Below are 18,133 nucleotides of genomic sequence, written 5' to 3'. Positions count from 1 at the left end.
CACATTTTGTGATTTTTAATGTCCTGTTTTACATCTTCATGTTTATCTTTTTGCTGTTCATTGTATTTATAATTGCTTTCACAGAATTTTTTTGATTGTTTTTTAATCCATGTACTGGCTTATTTAAGTGATATTCAATCCTTTTATATATTTGCCTTTCCTATTGTGAGTTTACCTTTTTTATTGATTCCTGCTTCTTTTCTATTTAGAGAAGATCTCTCAATATTTCTTTTAGGATAGATTTAGTATTGCTGTCTTCTTAGTTTTTGCTTGTCTGAGAAATTGTTTATCTCGCCTTCTATTCTAAATGACAGTCTGGCTGGGTAGAGTATCCTAGGTTGCAGGTTGTTGTTCTTCAGGACTTTGGATATATCTTGCCCCTCCTTTATGGCCTGCAAAGTTTCTTTAGAGAAATTAGCTGGTAGCCTTATGGGGGTTCCCTTGTAACTGACTCTTTGTTTTTTCTTTTGCTGCCTTTAGAATCCTCTCTTTATCTTTCACTTTTGCCATTTTAATTATGATATGTCTTGGATTTGGACTGTTTGGGTTCATCTTGTTTGGGAACCTCTGTGCTTCCTGTACCTGTATTGCTGTTTCCTTCTTTAGGTTTGGGAAGTTTTCAGCCATAATTTCTTTGAAAACATTTTTGATCCCCCTTTCTCTTCTTTTTTTCCTGGGATTCCTATTATGTGTAGATTGGCTTGCTCTTATTATTCCATAGATCTCGTATGTTGCTTTGTTTCATTTTTTCATTTGTCTTTCTGTCTGCTGTTTTGCTTGGGTGATTTCAGTTATTCTGTCTTGCAGATCACTTCTTATTCTGCATTATTTAGTTTACTATTTATGCCTTTTGCTCAGTTTTCATTTTGGAAATTGAGTTGTCTAATTTCGATTGGCTTCTTTTTATAGTTTCTAATTCCTTGTTACAGTGATCTGCATTTCTATTGATAGTCTTTCGTAGTTCCTTCAACATTTTTATTACCTCCGTTTTGAACTCAGCGTCTGGTAGATTGGAGAGGTCTGTTTCATTGTTCTTTCAGGGAATTTCTCTGGTTCTTTTAATTCAGAGTAGTTCCTCTGCTTTTTTCATTTTACTTATATTTCTCCAACTCTATGAATTTTGGAGAAACAGTTATCTACTGTGGTCTTGAAGGTCTGTTTTTATGTGGGAGTGACCCTTGTGTAGACTGTGTGAGTGCAGTATTTTCGGTGCGAGGGCTGTTTGTGGTATGGATGCTTGCCAAGACTTTCCTCAGGTTGTGCTGGCCCTTGTCCCCTTGATAGGGGATGTGTTTGGTGTTGCGGTGACCAGAGCCTGCACTGGATGTTCGGTGGGGCCTCCTCTTTGCTCTGGTGGTTGTCACAGCCCTGTCAGGGTCAGGGTCTGCTCCCCAGTTGTTGGAATAGAAGCCCCCAGATCCGGTTCTAAGCTGTGATGTGAGGTAGGTGGGACTGGGAGCTCTCCCTCTGAGAAAGGAGGCACTGCCTGTTCTTCCGTAGGAGCTGTCCACTGGGACATGCAACTCTGTGATGCCACCTGCTACTTGGTGTGCACGCCCACAAAGAAATCTCTTGTTAGCGCTGCCCTCGAGGGGCCACATCCACTGCTGAAGTGCTCATAATGAGCTCAGAGGTCCTTTAGGCATGCACGTGTGCTCGCAAATCTGCCTGCACAAGAACCTGCCCGAGCCTCACCCCCATGCCAAAGCGGAAGTGCAGGTAATTGGCTCAGATTTCAGCCCTTCTGCAGGAGCAGTGGTTACATGGGAATTTTTCTTGTAGCTTTGGTTGTGTGAGATCTTCTGCAAGTTTTCAGTAGGTATTCTGTGAGAATTGTTCCACTTGTAGATGTAGTTTTGATGTGTTTGTGGAGGAGGTAAGCTCCACGTCCCTCTACTCTGCCATCTTTTTCTCCTCCCAAGAATATGTTTTTTGCAATGAACCTGGATTGAACATGTTCAGTGTTGTAGATGAGGACTGACAAACTTTTTTTTGTAAAGGGCCATATAGTAAACGTTCCAGGCTTTGTGGGAATATACAGTCTTTGTCACAGCACTCAAGTCTGATACTGTGGTACAAGAGCAACTTTAGGCAGTACATAAGTGATTGACTGTGTTCTAATAAAACTTTATTTATGGACATTACAGTTTGATTTTCATATAATTTTAATATGCCATGAAACATTATTCTTTTGTTTTTTTAATCATTTAAAAATGTAAAAATTGTTCTTAGCTCATAGGCTGTACAAAAACAGGTGGCAGATTAGATTTGGCCCATTGATCATAGTAACTGACCCCTATTGTAGATCAAGCAAAATTCAAATGAGAAGGAAGAGTTAATATCCTTTTGCAAGAATTGACCATCTCATTCAAGACTGGTTCCGAAATAGATGACCAGGCACCTCTACCTTAGTTGTACTTGAAGGAGTTCCTCCAAACAGTGCTGAAATTTTCTTATAAAATAGTTCTGGAGTATACAAGAATGTTTGTGACCCCAGAGTTCTATCACGTAGAACATGATAACTTTAGCTTAGAAAACTGAAGAGATTTAATAGCATAGTTATAGAGGTAGCTGAACTGGGAAGAATAGAGATTCAGAACTCAGGGAGGATAGAGATTCAAGAAGTCATCAAAAGAACCAGGTTCTGCAGTGTCATTTAGGATGAAAAGTGAAAAGAGATCACTAAGGTGGACAAATTAGATCATTGATAACCTTGGGAAGGGTAGTTTCATTAAACTGGTGGAAGTGGAAGTTTAATTGAAAATGATTAAGGAGTGAGTAACTCAGGTAGTGGAGAAAAAGAGTAGAGAATTGAAAAGTGTAATAGAGTTAAGAAAAAAGTTTGAAGGACAGACAGTATTGAGGGAAGCAGAATAAGTAGATTTTTAACTTGTCTGTTATGCTTAATTTAGTAGACTTTAACAAGTGATTTTAGATATACTTTTGTTATATTGACATCATTTCTTTTAATTTTAACAGAAAAATGTACCACAGTTATATATGTCAGTATAAAGATGTTTTAAAGCAATACCAACAAAAATACTCAGAAACACCTCTTTCACATGAATATTATGAGAAGAAAAGAGAACATGAAGAAATTCAAAACAGAGTGTTGGCATGTACTGAACAACTAAAAATGAATGAAACTATTTTTATGGAATTTTTAGGTATTAATGGTTTTGTTACATACTGTTTTAATAACATTACTTTTGTAATAAAAATATAATACATTAGTCTAAAATATAACTTTGTTTTTCAGTGCCTGCTCCCTTTCCATCACTTACCAGTTGGACATTACATATGTATCCACAGTAGTATTTCTACTTAGAATTTTTATTGGATAAGTATTATTTCTGTATTTTAATTGTTATTGCATTTCCTTGTGAGAATCACATTGATTTGGTATTTTGTTTAATTAAAAAATTTAGAGATTACTTTAAAGATCATTTGGGATTAGTTTTCATACATGTGCATGTCATCAGAAGCAAGAAATTTTAATGCCAATAAGTGGTATATGTATCTGTCTTTAAGTGGCATATCTTATCACCCAAACCAATGAAAAAGTCATCTTGCTCTGTCTTACCAAAGAGTTCCAATTAAATCAATTGATTATTACTTGTTAAGATGGAAGATGGTAAGGAGGTGAGTCACAATTCATTGGGTACCTACTTTGTGCCAGGCAATACTCAAGAAGATACAGAACTTTCTTATAAGGAGCTCACAGTTTAGTAGAGGAAACAGACATGTAAACAAGTAATACAGTGACATTGTATTAGATGCTTAAGTAATTCTTAATTGGTCTAAGTCTCATCTGTTTGTCAAGGAGACCTTCCCTGATGATGAAGTTGGAACTTTAATCCTCTTCCAACCTCCACAATCCTTCATATGCTTTCCTATCAGATTATAACTCCACTGTTTGTACTAAGTCTTCTTTATCCCTGCATTCTACCTTGCTTCATTCTACTTCATCCCAAATCATCCTTTTAACTCCTTTGCTGCTTGCTCTCTCCATGTTTGGGTTTTAGCTTATTCTGTACTTAGTTGTTCATTTGCTGCCCTTCTGTGTTTAGGAAGAGGCAGAGGTTGGTAGATGCATAAGGCACAGCAGGGGTTTAGGGAGTTGGATGTAGAAACGGATGAGACATAAGATTACATGACATGAAGAGGTGATGGAGGTAGGGAGAATTGAAGATTAGGATTTAAATGTCTATATCTGAAATTTTAAATTGATACTTTTGATAACAGCATAGCATTATAAATAATGTTCATCTGAAATTTCATGTGCTAGCATATAAATCATAAGTTTTAGCGAAATAGGAAAGGTCTGATAAAGATTTTCTCTGGAATTCTTGTTCATTGACACTGTTTTATTCATTTTTAAATTCTCCTAAATGGATTGTAGAGTAACTTAGGAAATGGTAGTAGCTAATAACCATGCAGGGTGTCTATTAACAGCTGAGAAATTCTCTACTTGAAATTGGGTATAAATCCAGTTCAAGCAGAAAGTTCAGATAGAAGATGCAGCTCTCTTTTGAGTTCTGCAGGGTGCACTGATGGACCTTAAACAGCAAGAAAAGGAAAATTGAGTGGATTTTTAATGTTAACTTTGGAACAAATAAATTATAGAAACACAAGATGTTAAGTTTGGACCTGAATTGATTATGTTCATCATGCCAAATGACATGATAAAGTTGGGTAAAAACCAAAAGTAAAAAAACCACCCTGTGAAAATATTTAACTGAAAGAAAAAATCCTGACACATATTTTTGAAGAAATGTTATTTTTAAGCTAAATATATAACATAGATGAACAATAAATTGTCTTTGTCAGTTTGCCAAATGTTTGTACTAGTCTTACAGCTATTTTCAGATATTGTTATTAATATTGCTTATATGGTACATATACAAATAATGTTACATAATACTAATTATTTTTATATAGTGTATATAAGTGTGAAAGTTACTTGTATAACATAGTTCCTTAACATAAAAGGGTTAATTTGAGATGTAAGACACAAGATACTCTTAAACATGCCAACAAATTTTCCAAAAGATCATATGAATTGAAGAAAGAAGTAGATGATGTGGAAATAGAAATTAATTATTTAAACCAGGTATTAATTTTGTTATATGTTTCTAATATATGTGTTAATGTATAAGTGTAATGGTGTGTTAGATGAATGTCTAAGAAGAGCTGTTTCTAAAGAGCCTCGATATGGAGAAAAGCTTATAATAATTTATTTGCCTCAGATTACCATTGAAGCCAAAATGTGTTTTAGGTATTGAGTGTATTCAGCTCTGAGTTTTGGGAAATAGTTTAACTTTCTTTGGGTGCTAAGGAAAGAAGATAGGAAGGAACAAGATGGAGCTTAATAATAGGTATTTAAAGGCATTAGCAGAGCTTACAACAGTGTTGTCAAAAAAGAGAACAAGGCAGTAAATAATTTAAAAGACTTAATCTAGAAAATTTATGACTATAATCTTTATAAAGCTAGTTTAGCCTTTAAGATTGATGGTGCATGATATCTTCATGAATACATTTTTAGTATTGTATTGAAATGTGGCTTTCATTGATGGATATGAGAACCCATCAAAGTCACTTCCAAATCTTGAAAAAAAGTTGAATAGCTGATTTTCTAAATTTTCTGAAAACTGTGTAAAGATGGTATATTTATCATTCATAGGCATGAGGTTCCAAGTAGTATTAATATCATTTTAGTAATGAGAAGAAAGTGGATGCTACTTTCTTTAAAATATATGGTAACTACATCTCTATGTAGGTAATCAATGTCTACTTTGCTTCTGACTGTCCTTTTTAAAAAAGAAGATGAAAGTTCATTGAAATCTAATAGGTTTGCTAATGGAGTTGTAAGAAAAAAGGAGTATGATTTATTGTTAATTTTGACTCTTTTCACTAAAAGATTGCTAATACTACCAAAAATATGTCTTGTGATTATGTAGAAAAAATCATATTCATTAGTTAGGATAAACCATATGTTTATCCTTAATGCTTTGCAGGTAATTATTTTGTTTTGCTTTATCATTTTTCCTTTTAGCAGATTACAAGACTTTATGAAATGAAGAATCTTTCAGAAACTCGGGAAGAAAAAAATAAAAATATAGAAAAGAGAAAGGAATCGAAAGAAAGGTATAAGTAAACTTTAAAATGGGATTTTATATGAACAGTTATTCTGCATTTAAAATTTGATTACATATTCTAGCCCAAGCCACTAATATTTACATAGTATCTATAAACATTTATTGTGCAGGCTGTTTTCTATTCATTTCTTACAAAAAATATTAATTTATACCTTTAAGTATTATGGACTAATATTCAAAATTGCTTATTATTTAGTAAGGTAAAGGATAATGTGTAGAGAGAAATAGGGTAGCAGCAGCCCATTTGCTGTTCTGTAACCTGTCAGTTGTACATTTCATCCAGTTTTCCATTATGGGTCACCAAAAGGAGTAAAACAAGAGGAAAAATGATGGGAACAGCAATGTATTTGCCTTTTTATCATCCTGTCACCAGCTTGACCAGTTCTCCTTTGCCACAGAGAGTGAAGATGAATCAAAATGTTACTGAATCTGTGGCATCATATGTTTCCTTGTCTTTCATCCTAATGGTGATAAAATAGACATCAGTGGTGGAGGCACTTAAAAAGAAAAGATTGATTTTGTCTGTTATTGTGTGACAGAAAAATAGATGTATTACTGTTGCTGTTTTTGATAAACTTTCTACTTTTTCTCTTTCTGCCTATACCCTTTTAAAATCTTAAATTCCTCTTCTCAGGCTATATTGCTCTTAATCTGATTTTTCAACACACTCTTCTCCCAAGTTAATTTCCCTTATCTTATTTCCTTGGATCTGTTATTTTTATTGATTTCCCCACTCCCACGTCTCACATCCATGGTAATGTGTCTTTAATTTTATAATGAAATTGATTAGAAAAATACAGAAATGTACAGAATTTCACTTTATTGATAACTTTTTAATATAAAAATTCTCTGTTGAGAGAAACTTATATAACTTTAGTTATTTTTACTTATATTTTCATAGTTATTATCAAATAATACCAGTATTTACATTATTATTTAACTATCAATAATATAAATTATTTCTCTAATTTAGGAAAAATTCAATGGAATTATTCTTCCAGTAAAATACTTAAGAGATCCATTTATGATTGTAATATTGCTTTAATGATGTCTTGTGTTCATGCTAGTTGATTTTTTTCTGAATAAATCTTTTTAAAGTTTGAAGTAGTACTTCAAAATCTAAAGCATGCTATTTGCAAATACAGTTTTGGTTTAAAATGTTTTTCACAGGTTTAGAAAGTCTTTTAAAATGATTATGTTTTAAAAATGAGGGTGTGGTACATTGAGAAGAGCACTGGACTTAATCAGGAAACGTGTATTTTAGTTGTGACACTAGTAAGTAATTTAATAATATTGGGCAGGTTTGTTAAATTCTCTGGAACTTCTTTTCATTATCTGCAAATTGAGGAGTTTTAACTATATAATATCTAAGTATCTCTTCTAGCTTTAAAATATGTTAATTTTTCACTTAGCTAATATTTATAATTCACTCTTTAGAATTTTTGAAAAAGATGAACAGCATGTACTTGTGTTGAATAAAACCCCTCAAAGCAGTCAATTATTTCTTCCATATGAATCACAGAAATTAGTCAAACCAATAAAGATGCATCCTTCAGAACCAAGAGTTAAAGGTACAGTATCTGTTTATTATTCAAAAACTTAGTTTTCTTTGAAAACACTTAAAAGAAGAAATAGAAAGGAGCAACTTTAGTTATCATTTGGTGTAAGCAAGAGCAAACAATACTGGAGACCTATAGACTCAGTAAAGTGCCACTTTGATTTTTTCTGAGAGCAAACAAGATGTGCCTTCTATACATAACATTTTTCTCTTTGAGAAAGAAATCACTCATACGATTTTTTTTTTTTCTTTTTTTTTTTCGATTTTTTTAAAAAAGTGTTTCAGCCTGGTTTCCAGCTGTCAGGGGAGGATGAATAATTATATATTTTTCATTTGAGAGGTTGTATTATCAGTATGTATGATTAAAGTGAGTGGCAGACTTGTGATAATGATATTTATGACTTAGTCACTGAGATATTTGAATGTTTCATTCAATGGATAGATTAACTGCATTGTGTTAGGTTAACTGTATTGGCTGTTTTAGTCCCCCAGTCATTAATATCACCACTCTTTGTTCTTTGGTTCCCCATTATAAAGATGTAGTCCCATTATAAAGATGTAGTTTTGTCAGCTGTTTTTTTATTTTATTTTTTTTCCCTTTTTTTTTTTTTTTTTGCGGTACGCGGGCCTCTCACTGTTGTGGCCTCTCCGGTTGAGGAGCACAGGCTCCGGACGTGCAGTCTCAGCGGCCATGGCTCACGGGCCCAGCTGCTCCGCGGCATTTGGGATCCTCCCGGACCAGGGCACGAACCCGTGTCCCCTGCATCGGCAGGCGGACTGTCAACCACTGCGCCACCAGGGAAGCCCTGTCAGCTGTTTTTTTTTTTTTTTTTGCGGTACGTGGGGCCTCTCACTGTTGTGGCCTCTCCCGTTGTGGAGCACAGGCTCCAGATGCGCAGGCTCAGCAGCCATGGCTCACAGGCCTAGCCGCTCCGCGGCATGTGGGATCTTCCCGGCCCGGGGCACGAACCCGCGTCCCCTGCATCGGCAGGCGGACTCTCAACCACTGCGCCACCAGGGAAGCCCTGTCAGCTGTTTTTTTAAATTTAATTTATTTATTTTTGTCAGCTGTTTTTCATTTTACGTTCATGGTTATTGTAATAGCTATTATATATATTGAGGAATTAAGAATATGTAGTGATTCATAATTCTTTATTTTAATTTAAATTAAATATTAATGTAACTTGATTTTTTAAAATTACAAGATTAGGTTAAATATTGGGCATGCTATTTGATTCTATTTCTGGAATTGATTTGAAGTAGTACCATTTAATAACCTAGATAAAAAAGAAGAAAGTTCTGTGAAGCAGTCAAAACTTGCCAGTATTGACTTCAGACAAAAAGAAAGTGATACTCAGGTAGGTATTTCTTTTTTAATAGTACAAATTAAGTGCTTGCATTAAATGAGATAGTGAATGTATTGCATTTAGGACGTGTGTGTGTGTGTGTGTTATAAATATATTAAAGTAGCCATTAGTTCAATCTCAGGATCTAAAAGACTTAAAAGAGTTTCAATATGGCAGCCTGAGCACATACTGTAGCCTTCTCCCTTACTTCTAAAAATAAAAGATACTTGAAAATACCAATCTCTGTACCCAGTAGACCAAAAACGGTAAGACATTTCTAAAGGAATTGTATTGAAGAGGGAAATTGTGGCACCATCTCCACAATGTCATCATTTCTCAAGCTCCATTGGTGTTTTCTTTCCCTGCTATCCTTAATGCTAAGCTTTCACCTCAAGGTTATTTCATGGTCAGAAGCTAACCATTACAACTTGTCATCATATCTTCCTTCTAGGCAGGAAAGAAGAAGGGGAGAAAGGCTAGTTGAGTCAGCCTCATTTTAGGGATCTTTTATGGAAGCTTCTTAAACAATTTATGTTAATGTTTCATTGGCCAGAACTTTGTAACATGGCTACCTCTATCTGCAGAAAGGTTGAGAAATATGATGGGTTTTTTGTTTGTTTGCTTTTAAAATCACAACACAAAGGAAATGTAGATATTGGATAGGATAGATATTGGATAGTTTCTATCTTATGATAGAAACTGGCAGTTTCTGTCATAAGAACAAATCAAATAGATGAAAAATAAGTAAGGATGTAGAGGATCTGAGTAGCACAATTAGCAAACTTTTTACCCAACATACACAAAATTCAGTTAAATTTTGTTTGCAGTATTCACCAAAATTGACTATTTACTAGAACAAAAAGGATATCTCAACCAATTCTAAAAAGCTGCTCTCTTCACTAACCACAGCATAAAAAAATACAAGTTAAACGAAAACATAGCCCTCTCCTCAAAAAACTATTTGGCTGAGAAAAAAGAAATTCACATACTTTGAAATTACTTTTGGGTTATAGAAGAAATCAAAATAGAATTTAAAAACTACTTAAAAGAATACTATAAACCCAAACCTGTGAAAAGTAGCCAAATTGGTCCTCAGAGAGACATTTATATTTGAAAACAAATATACTAGAAAATAAGAAAGATTAAAATTAGCTGAACTTTAAGTATGAAAAGTTGCACTCAAAGTATGAAAAGCTTAACTCAAAATACAGAAATAAAATAATAAATGCAAAGAAAGTAGAAATTAATGAAATTTAAAAGTTGGGTTAATTAATATAGCCAAAAGCTAATAAGTTTCAGCAAGTGTAGAGAAAAAAGAGAATACCCCCCCATCAAAAGAAAATAATAAAAAGGGGGAAAGGTGCATATCTCTACACTTATGTAAGACATCTTTTCTAAGTCCTAAAAGGATACTATAAAACCAAATACCCATAAATTTGAAAATTTAGGTAAGATGGACAGGTTTTTAGCACAATATAAATTGCTAAATAGACTGAAAAAGAAAAACATGAATAGATCAATAACTTAGAAGAAACTGATGTAAGTGAAATGGAAGTGTATATAAATACCTATTTCCCTCTTTTCTCCCTTATTTCCCTCCCTTTTCCCTCCACCACACATGCCCTTCAGAACACGCCAGACTCAATTTTTCAGCTGAATTCTACCAAACTGTTAAGGATTAGATCAGAGTTTCTCAATAGTGGCACTGCTGACATTTTGGGTCAGATAATTCTTTGTTGTGGGGTCGTCTTGTGACCCACTAGAGTCCAGTAGCACCTCATCCCCAAATTATGACAATCAAAAATATCTCCAGACATTGTCAAATGTCTCCTAAGAGGCAAAATTGCCCCCAGTTGAGAACCATTGGATTAAATAATCTTTTTATACAAACAATTCCAGAGTATAAAAAGAGTCGGAAACTATCCAACAAATTATAAATGAATAATCCATTAGATAGCAAGGACAAGGATAGTGAAAGAAAAGAAAAATTATGGTATGTAAGTCTCAAGAATGAACATAGATGTAAAAATCCTAAATAAGTTACTAGCAAACCAAATTTTGCAATGTAACATTGAAAGAGTAATATATGGTGACTAACCTTGGTTTTCCCAAAGAATACAATGATTGTTTAGCATTAAGAAAAATCTAACAATATGATTTCCTATATTAATAGATTAATAAATTATTTTAAATAAAGATTTTTAAAAGAATATTAGGGAGACTCTTACTACCAGATATTAAAATTTTTTTTTTATTTTTTAATTAATTAATTTTTAAATAACTTATTTATTTTTGGCTGCATTGGGTCTTCGTTGCTGCGCGAGGGCTTTCTCTAGTTGGGGCGAGCGGGGGCTACTCTTCGTTGCGGTGCGCAGGCTTCTCGTTGCAGTGGCTTCTCTTGTGGAGCATGGGCTCTAGGCGCGCAGGCTTCAGTAGTTGTGCCACGTGGGCTCAGTAGTTGTGACTCGCAGGCTCTAGAGCACAAGCTCAGTAGTTGTGGCACACGGGCTTAGTTGCTCCGCGGCATGTGGGATCTTCCCGGACCAGGGCTTGAACCCGTGTCCCCTGCATTGGCAGGCAGATTCTTAACCACTGCGCCACCAGGGAAGTCCTAAAATGTTTATTTTTAAACTTTCATTACTGAGATATAATTCACATATAAAATTGATTGTTTTAAAGTGTACGATTCAGTGGTTTTTAGTATATTCACAAGATAGTGTAACCATCATCACTGTAATTTCAGAACATTTTCATCATTCCCAAACATTTTTAAACATTATCAAAATGCAGTTATTATAACAGTGTGGTACAATAAAAGACAAATTGATCAATGGAATATATCAAAATAAAAAAGCTTTTGTATGGTGAAAGACACTAACAGAGTTAAAAGAGCGACAGAATTGTCACTTAGGGGATTGGTATCTGTAATGTATACTATACAAAGAAATACATAATAATTCTTAAAAATTAATTTAAAAAATTATAAAAATGGTCAGAGGATAAGTCAGCTTACATAAAAGGAAAGACTAAGGGTCACTAAACATAACAAGATGCCTGACCTCAGGAGAACAGGGAAATGCAAATTAAACCAATGAGATACCTGGTTTCACCTGTCAGATTTGCACACATTAAAACATTTGATAATGTCTAGTGAAGTCAACACCAGTGGGAGTATAATTTGGGACAACTGCTTTAGAGGACTGGTTCACAGTACTCATTAAAAATAAAAATGCACATACTCAGCAATTTCACTTCTTGGCACCTACTCTAAACAATTACTTGAAATACTTGTACAAATACTTGTACCAGGAGGAATATACAAACATGTATATTGTTTAAAACATACATCAAGGGCTTCCCTGGTGACGCAGTGGTTGAGAGTCCGCCTGCCGATGCAGGGGACATGGGTTTGTGCCCCGGTCCGGGAAGATCCCACATGTCGTGGAGCGGCTGGACCCGAGAGCCACGGCCGCTGAGCCTGCGTGTCCGGAGCCTGTGCTCCACAACGGAAGAGGCCACAAGAGGCCCGTGTACAGCAAAAAAAAAAAAACCAAACAAAAAAACATACATCAAAACTGTAACAACACTTGTTCTTTAAGGGCCAAGTGTTCTTTGAGGGACAAGGTCTTTTTCTTATGATCTAAAGGCACATAAGATGACAGAATTAAGACCAGTGGCTGTTATAACAAATATAAATGGATAAACTTTCCTATTAAAGGTATTTTAATTTCAGGTCAAATAAGAAAAATCAGTGACTCTTCAAAATGAGTGACTCAGGGAGAATGAAAGACTTGAAACAGACAATACAAACATTAGTAAAGTAGCGATTTAAATATTAGTATTAGTGCTTTGTGACTACCTAGAGGGGTGGGATAGGAAGGGTGGGAGGGAGGGAGACGCAAGAGGGAAGAGATATGGGAACATATGTATATGTATAACTGATTCACTTTGTTATAAAGCAGAAACTAACACACCATTGTAAAGCAATTATACTGCAATAAAGATGTTAAAATAAATAAATAATGTTAGTATTAAATAAAGTTAAAAATGAAATATTAGCTTTGTCATACATATTTTAAAAAGAAAGTTTCAGGCTTTAATCTTTTAACCTACTGCTTTCCTTTCCTATAGTCAATTTGTGAGATTATAGGGGATGGAGAGACACAGACATCAGGTTATTAGTTGAGAAAATGGTAAGATTCACTTGATTAATCATGAATAAGGAAGAAAAATTTTAAAGTTTACCTTAAATGAAGAAATACTATCAGGCATAGTTATTATACTTGTCAAAAACATCAAATTCCTTGAGAGTTAAACCTTTTTTGTTTCCCAGTGTTTGACTTAATGTTTTGTATGTAGTTGTTTCATTTAATTTAATGTTTTGTTTGTAGTTGTTGTTGATGTTGATAATAACAGTGAGGATGAGGAAGATGACAGTGTTCTTGGAGAGCCCTGAGTATCCATGGCAAGCAAAACATTCTGTTGTTTTGTGTAGTCAATTCTAATGCTTAATTTCTTTTGTTCAGGTATTGAATGACTCTGCTGTGAATAACCATTCAAAGTGTTCACATGTTACGGCTTCTAAAAGTTCACAAAATTTTATGCAGTTCAGGTAACCTTTAAAAATAAGAAAATGCTTTAATTTCTGAAATAATTTATCGCTCAGTAAATAATACAAAAATTTTGTTTATTGTATTTTAGATTAACTCCACCGAAACAATCAGATTGCAATCAATGGTTGGAAAAGGGAGATACAGGTATTTGCTGTTTATATTTTTCCTAAGAAATGGGAGTAACAAGTTATATCAGGTTTTTATACTAGTCAAATAAATTATTTGTATTGGTTGCATCTCTGGTTAACTGACCATGCATGCCTGGTTTTTAAATACATTTTTCTTAAATATAAAACAAATACATTTTATTGTAGAAAATTTGGAAAATGGAGAAAAATATAAAAGAAACAAAAATATGACCACCCAGCTATAACTGACACTACATAATACTGTTGTATATTCTTATATTTTTTTCTATGCATATCTGTGTTTTGTTCTTTTAGTTTATTCCTCCAAATTTGAAGCATACTATGTATATTATTGTGTATCCTTTTCTTTCCACTTGATGTACTGTTAAGGATATTTTTCCATGCCATTAAATAGATTTTATTTGTGATGACTTATAATAGGTCTTTGCATCGGTATGCTGTAATTTATTTAGCCATTCTCTCACAGTGAATATTTTGTTATTTCCAGGTTTTTTGCTGTTATAAATAATGCTACTATATTCTTTTATATAAATATTTTATTATCTTGGATTATTTTCTTTGAATAAAATCATAGAAAGGTCACAGAATATATATGTATGAGTTTTTTATCCTAGAATCAACTAGCTATTGGAACTTTGATGCACCCTTGAGAGACAGAGACTCATTCTCTGTCTCTATGTATATATGTATATGTATATGTATACATGTATGTATATGTATATATAAAATATATAATATATCATAGAGACACATAGATATGTATATATATATATATTTTTTTGGTAGCCCAATAACGCATAGTAATTATTCTATTCATTAGGCTATATAAAAGTCTTTACCTCTTCTTGTCTATAGCATGTGGATTACTGACTTATTTTGAAATTTAAAAAATGGCTTATTCTGACAGTGTAGTTTTCTGCAAATATATACACATTCAGAATGGTCATATAATATACTATGAGTCTATTCCTCTCACTCTCAATATAGGATTCAACCAAGACAATATGCTTATTTAATGCAGATGGATAGTCTTCCTGCTTTCTTCACCTGTTTATAATCCTCTATATATGCTAAGCTGACAGAGTGTTAGACACGGGAGGAACAGATAATCTCTAGGAACAATATACCCCCTAATACAGATATATGGGGAAATGCATGTATCTGGCATAGTCCTAGTTGCCATTGAGCATGTATGGTGAGGCTTCACACCCAAGAAGGCATATAATTATCTTCCAAGAAGAAAAGACTCTTCAACAATCTCCAACCCTATCTTTTGAAGAAGTTAATATGTTGTGAAAATAGTACTGTGACTGAACTCAAGAGACAAAACTATAAAACATTCAGATGACCAAATAGGGAAATATTTATTCAAGATAGGAAAGAATTTCTTAAAAAGAATTAAAAAGCCAAATCATAAAAGAAAAATTGATAAATTTGGCTATATTAAAATTAAGAATTTCTGTTCATCAAAAGACACTATGAAAAGAATGGGAGGCAAGAGAATATATTTCCAATACATAAAACTGTCAAAGGACTAGTTTCCAAAAATGTATAAAAAACTTCTACAAACCAAGAATAAAAATATGGACAACCCAGTAAGAAATATGTGCAAAATAAATGAATAGGCACTTCAAATAGAGAAACTTTTGTGGCAGATAAACATGAAAAGATGTTCAGCAAATCAGGAAACTGAAAAATAAACCCACAGTGAGATATTATACACCCATCAGATGAGCAAAATTCGGAAAGTCTGACAATAGTAGATGTTGATGAGAATGTAGGACAGTTAGAACTCTCATAACTATTGGTAGGGACTGTCATTTATAAATGAAATATATTGTCATATAACTAAATTATAATTGGAACTAGTAATTTTGTCTGGTGAAATCAAATGATTTCCTAGGATAGCTCAGGATGGCTAGCTGCCACAACAAAAATTGGTGAATAGTTTCAAAACTAAAGTTTGGAAAATAGTTTAACATCTGGTAAAATGAAAGATACACTACCCTATATTTTGTAATTCCACTCCTAGGCATATACCTAGAGAAATACAAGTACATATATACAAGTATATATATAGAAGAATGTTAACAACATTGTTTGTAATAGCCTCAAAGCAGAAACACCCCAAATGTCCATTTGCAATAGAATGGATAGATAGATATATTGTGTTTGTACAATGGAATACATCCGTAAAAGGAAGCAAACTATGTCTATATGCAACAATACAGAACGAATCTCATAAGTGTATACTAAACAAAAAAGCACGACAAATGTATTATTATTTCATCATATGACATTTTAAAACAGGAAAAAAAACTATATTGCTTAGGTGATAAAACTGTATAAAGCAAATCAGAGTATTGATTATTACAGAAGTCAGGTTAGTGTTTACCGATGAGGAGGAAGATATGTGGAATATGGGGCCTTATGGAGAACTCATAATGTTCTATTTCTTTACCTAGGTGGTGGTTACATGGGGTGTTCTCTTTATAATTTCGTTCGTTAAACTGTTCATATAGGTTTTATTCTCTTTATGTATTGGGTTGAACTATCTAAAATCTCCATTTTAAAAAAAATTTTTATTTATTTATTTTATTTTTGGCTGTGTTGGGTCTTCGTTTCTGTGCGAGGGCTTTCTCTAGTTGTGGCGAGCGGGGGCCACTCTTCATCGCGGTGCACGGGCCTCTCACTGTCGCGGCCTCTCTTGTTGCGGAGCACAAGCTCCAGATGCGCAGGCTCAGTAGTTGTGGCTCACGGGCCTAGTTGCTCCGCGGCATGTGGGACCTTCCCAGACCAGGGCTCGAACCCGTGTCCCCTGCATTGGCAGGCAGAGTCTCAACCACTGCGCCACCAGGGAAGCCCTAAAATTTCCATTTTTATAGACCCAGAATAGTTAAATATTGGCAATTTCATATGGTTTGGCTAATATGTTTTATTTACAATTAAATTACAAACAGAAAATATATTTTGTTCTCATATAACAAACAGATGCTGAGTGTGGAGATAAAGAGACGGTAAAACAATTGAGAGAATCAAAATGTACTTCACAAGTAAGTCAAATGTTTGGTTTCTAATTTCTAAGCAAAATATTACAATTTAAAGTATTCTGTTTCCATTTTAATTTCAATTTGGTATAATGAAGATTATTTATGTGAGGTCTAGATCTTATTAGTTTGGTAATCAAGTTGCTGTGATGTTACAGATTCTGTCCCTTGGAGGAGTTATAGATTTAAAAATGAAGCCACAAAAAGTTTACATGAAAATTTACACAAAAAATTGTCATTAATAATTGACTATATATAATTGATAGCACAACAACTAAATCATAACTGAAGAAAACAATTTTGTTTGGTAAGATTGAATTATTTGCCCAGGCTGCCACAAAAGTATCTTCAAAATATTTTTTAATAGTGGAAAGCTTTAGTGATGATAGGTGTAGGCAATGTACCGTAGCTACTAAGGGATAAGACAGGAGAAACAAGAGTAGTATTCTGCTGTAAAGAAATACAGGTAAAAAGCACATTTTCATTTTTTTGCTGGAGGGACCCAAACTGTTTCCGTAATGGGATTTGTTAACAAAACATTTGAGAAATCATATTCCTAAGCCTACAAAATGATATAAAGGAAAATTAGTATTCAAGTTCTCAATCTTTGCAGGGAAAGTAGTATAATGAATTTATTAGGGCAAAAAGTGCAAAGAACATAAGAAGTGAGAGCAAGATTACTCTTTTCTTTCAAGGGGATATCGTATACAAATCTTGACCCAGAGCATGATGTGGAAATTTTAAAAGAAAAATCATTCCTAACCATTTTTCTTATCAATCTGAGTATGTCCTGGTTATGAGTTACTTTTTCAGGTAGGGGTAGGTGAGATAGAGCTGGGAAGAAAAGAAAAATTGGAAAATCAAAAATAATTATTTTCCTGTTTTTTGAACAGATATATTTTGATATCACTTTCACCAATTATTATTATTTTACTTATTTTGTCTATGAAATGATAACATCGTATGTTAATAGGATGTTTTTAACCTCATATTTTTACATATATGAGTTTATTAATGCAATAACATTCATTTTTATAGTTTTCTGTTACTTTGAATTTGCAGGTTACATATGCCGAACATTTGGGAAAGCCAATAGAAAGTAATAGTGATGAAGTAGAAGAAAGGGCTGAGATTTTTCCACGAACTCCTGAAATTCCTTTATTTTTAAGGACTCCTGAAGCTGTAAGAACACCTGACTCTGTGGAGAAATTACCTAAAACCCCCTCATTTGAAATGTAAGATTTTAATTAGTAATTATAATG

At 33.6% G+C, this 18,133-nt stretch overlaps 1 protein-coding gene and 1 long non-coding RNA gene across 2 annotated transcripts in view; one reads left to right on the top strand and one right to left on the bottom strand.

The window, feature by feature from the left end:
* LOC125963580 (uncharacterized) overlaps positions 1-18,133 on the bottom strand; it is a 102,604-nt gene that overhangs the window by 60,868 nt on the left and 23,603 nt on the right. The window lies entirely within an intron of this gene.
* The window catches only part of C2H14orf39 (chromosome 2 C14orf39 homolog), a 56,875-nt gene that overhangs the window by 28,324 nt on the left and 10,418 nt on the right, over positions 1-18,133 (top strand). The window contains exons 5-14 of the mRNA XM_049706394.1: positions 2,980-3,167; positions 3,260-3,302; positions 4,993-5,113; positions 6,056-6,147; positions 7,596-7,729; positions 8,998-9,074; positions 13,589-13,674; positions 13,764-13,819; positions 16,816-16,877; positions 17,934-18,106. Coding sequence (XP_049562351.1) covers positions 2,980-3,167; positions 3,260-3,302; positions 4,993-5,113; positions 6,056-6,147; positions 7,596-7,729; positions 8,998-9,074; positions 13,589-13,674; positions 13,764-13,819; positions 16,816-16,877; positions 17,934-18,106 — 1,032 coding nt within the window. The remainder of the gene's footprint in view (positions 1-2,979; positions 3,168-3,259; positions 3,303-4,992; positions 5,114-6,055; positions 6,148-7,595; positions 7,730-8,997; positions 9,075-13,588; positions 13,675-13,763; positions 13,820-16,815; positions 16,878-17,933; positions 18,107-18,133) is intronic.

The sequence above is a fragment of the Orcinus orca genome, chromosome 2, assembly GCF_937001465.1.
Source record: "Orcinus orca chromosome 2, mOrcOrc1.1, whole genome shotgun sequence".
In the NCBI taxonomy this organism is placed as follows: domain Eukaryota; kingdom Metazoa; phylum Chordata; class Mammalia; order Artiodactyla; family Delphinidae; genus Orcinus; species Orcinus orca.
Note: the sequence above shows the minus strand (reverse complement) of the source record. Positions and strands in the feature narration are given on the sequence as shown.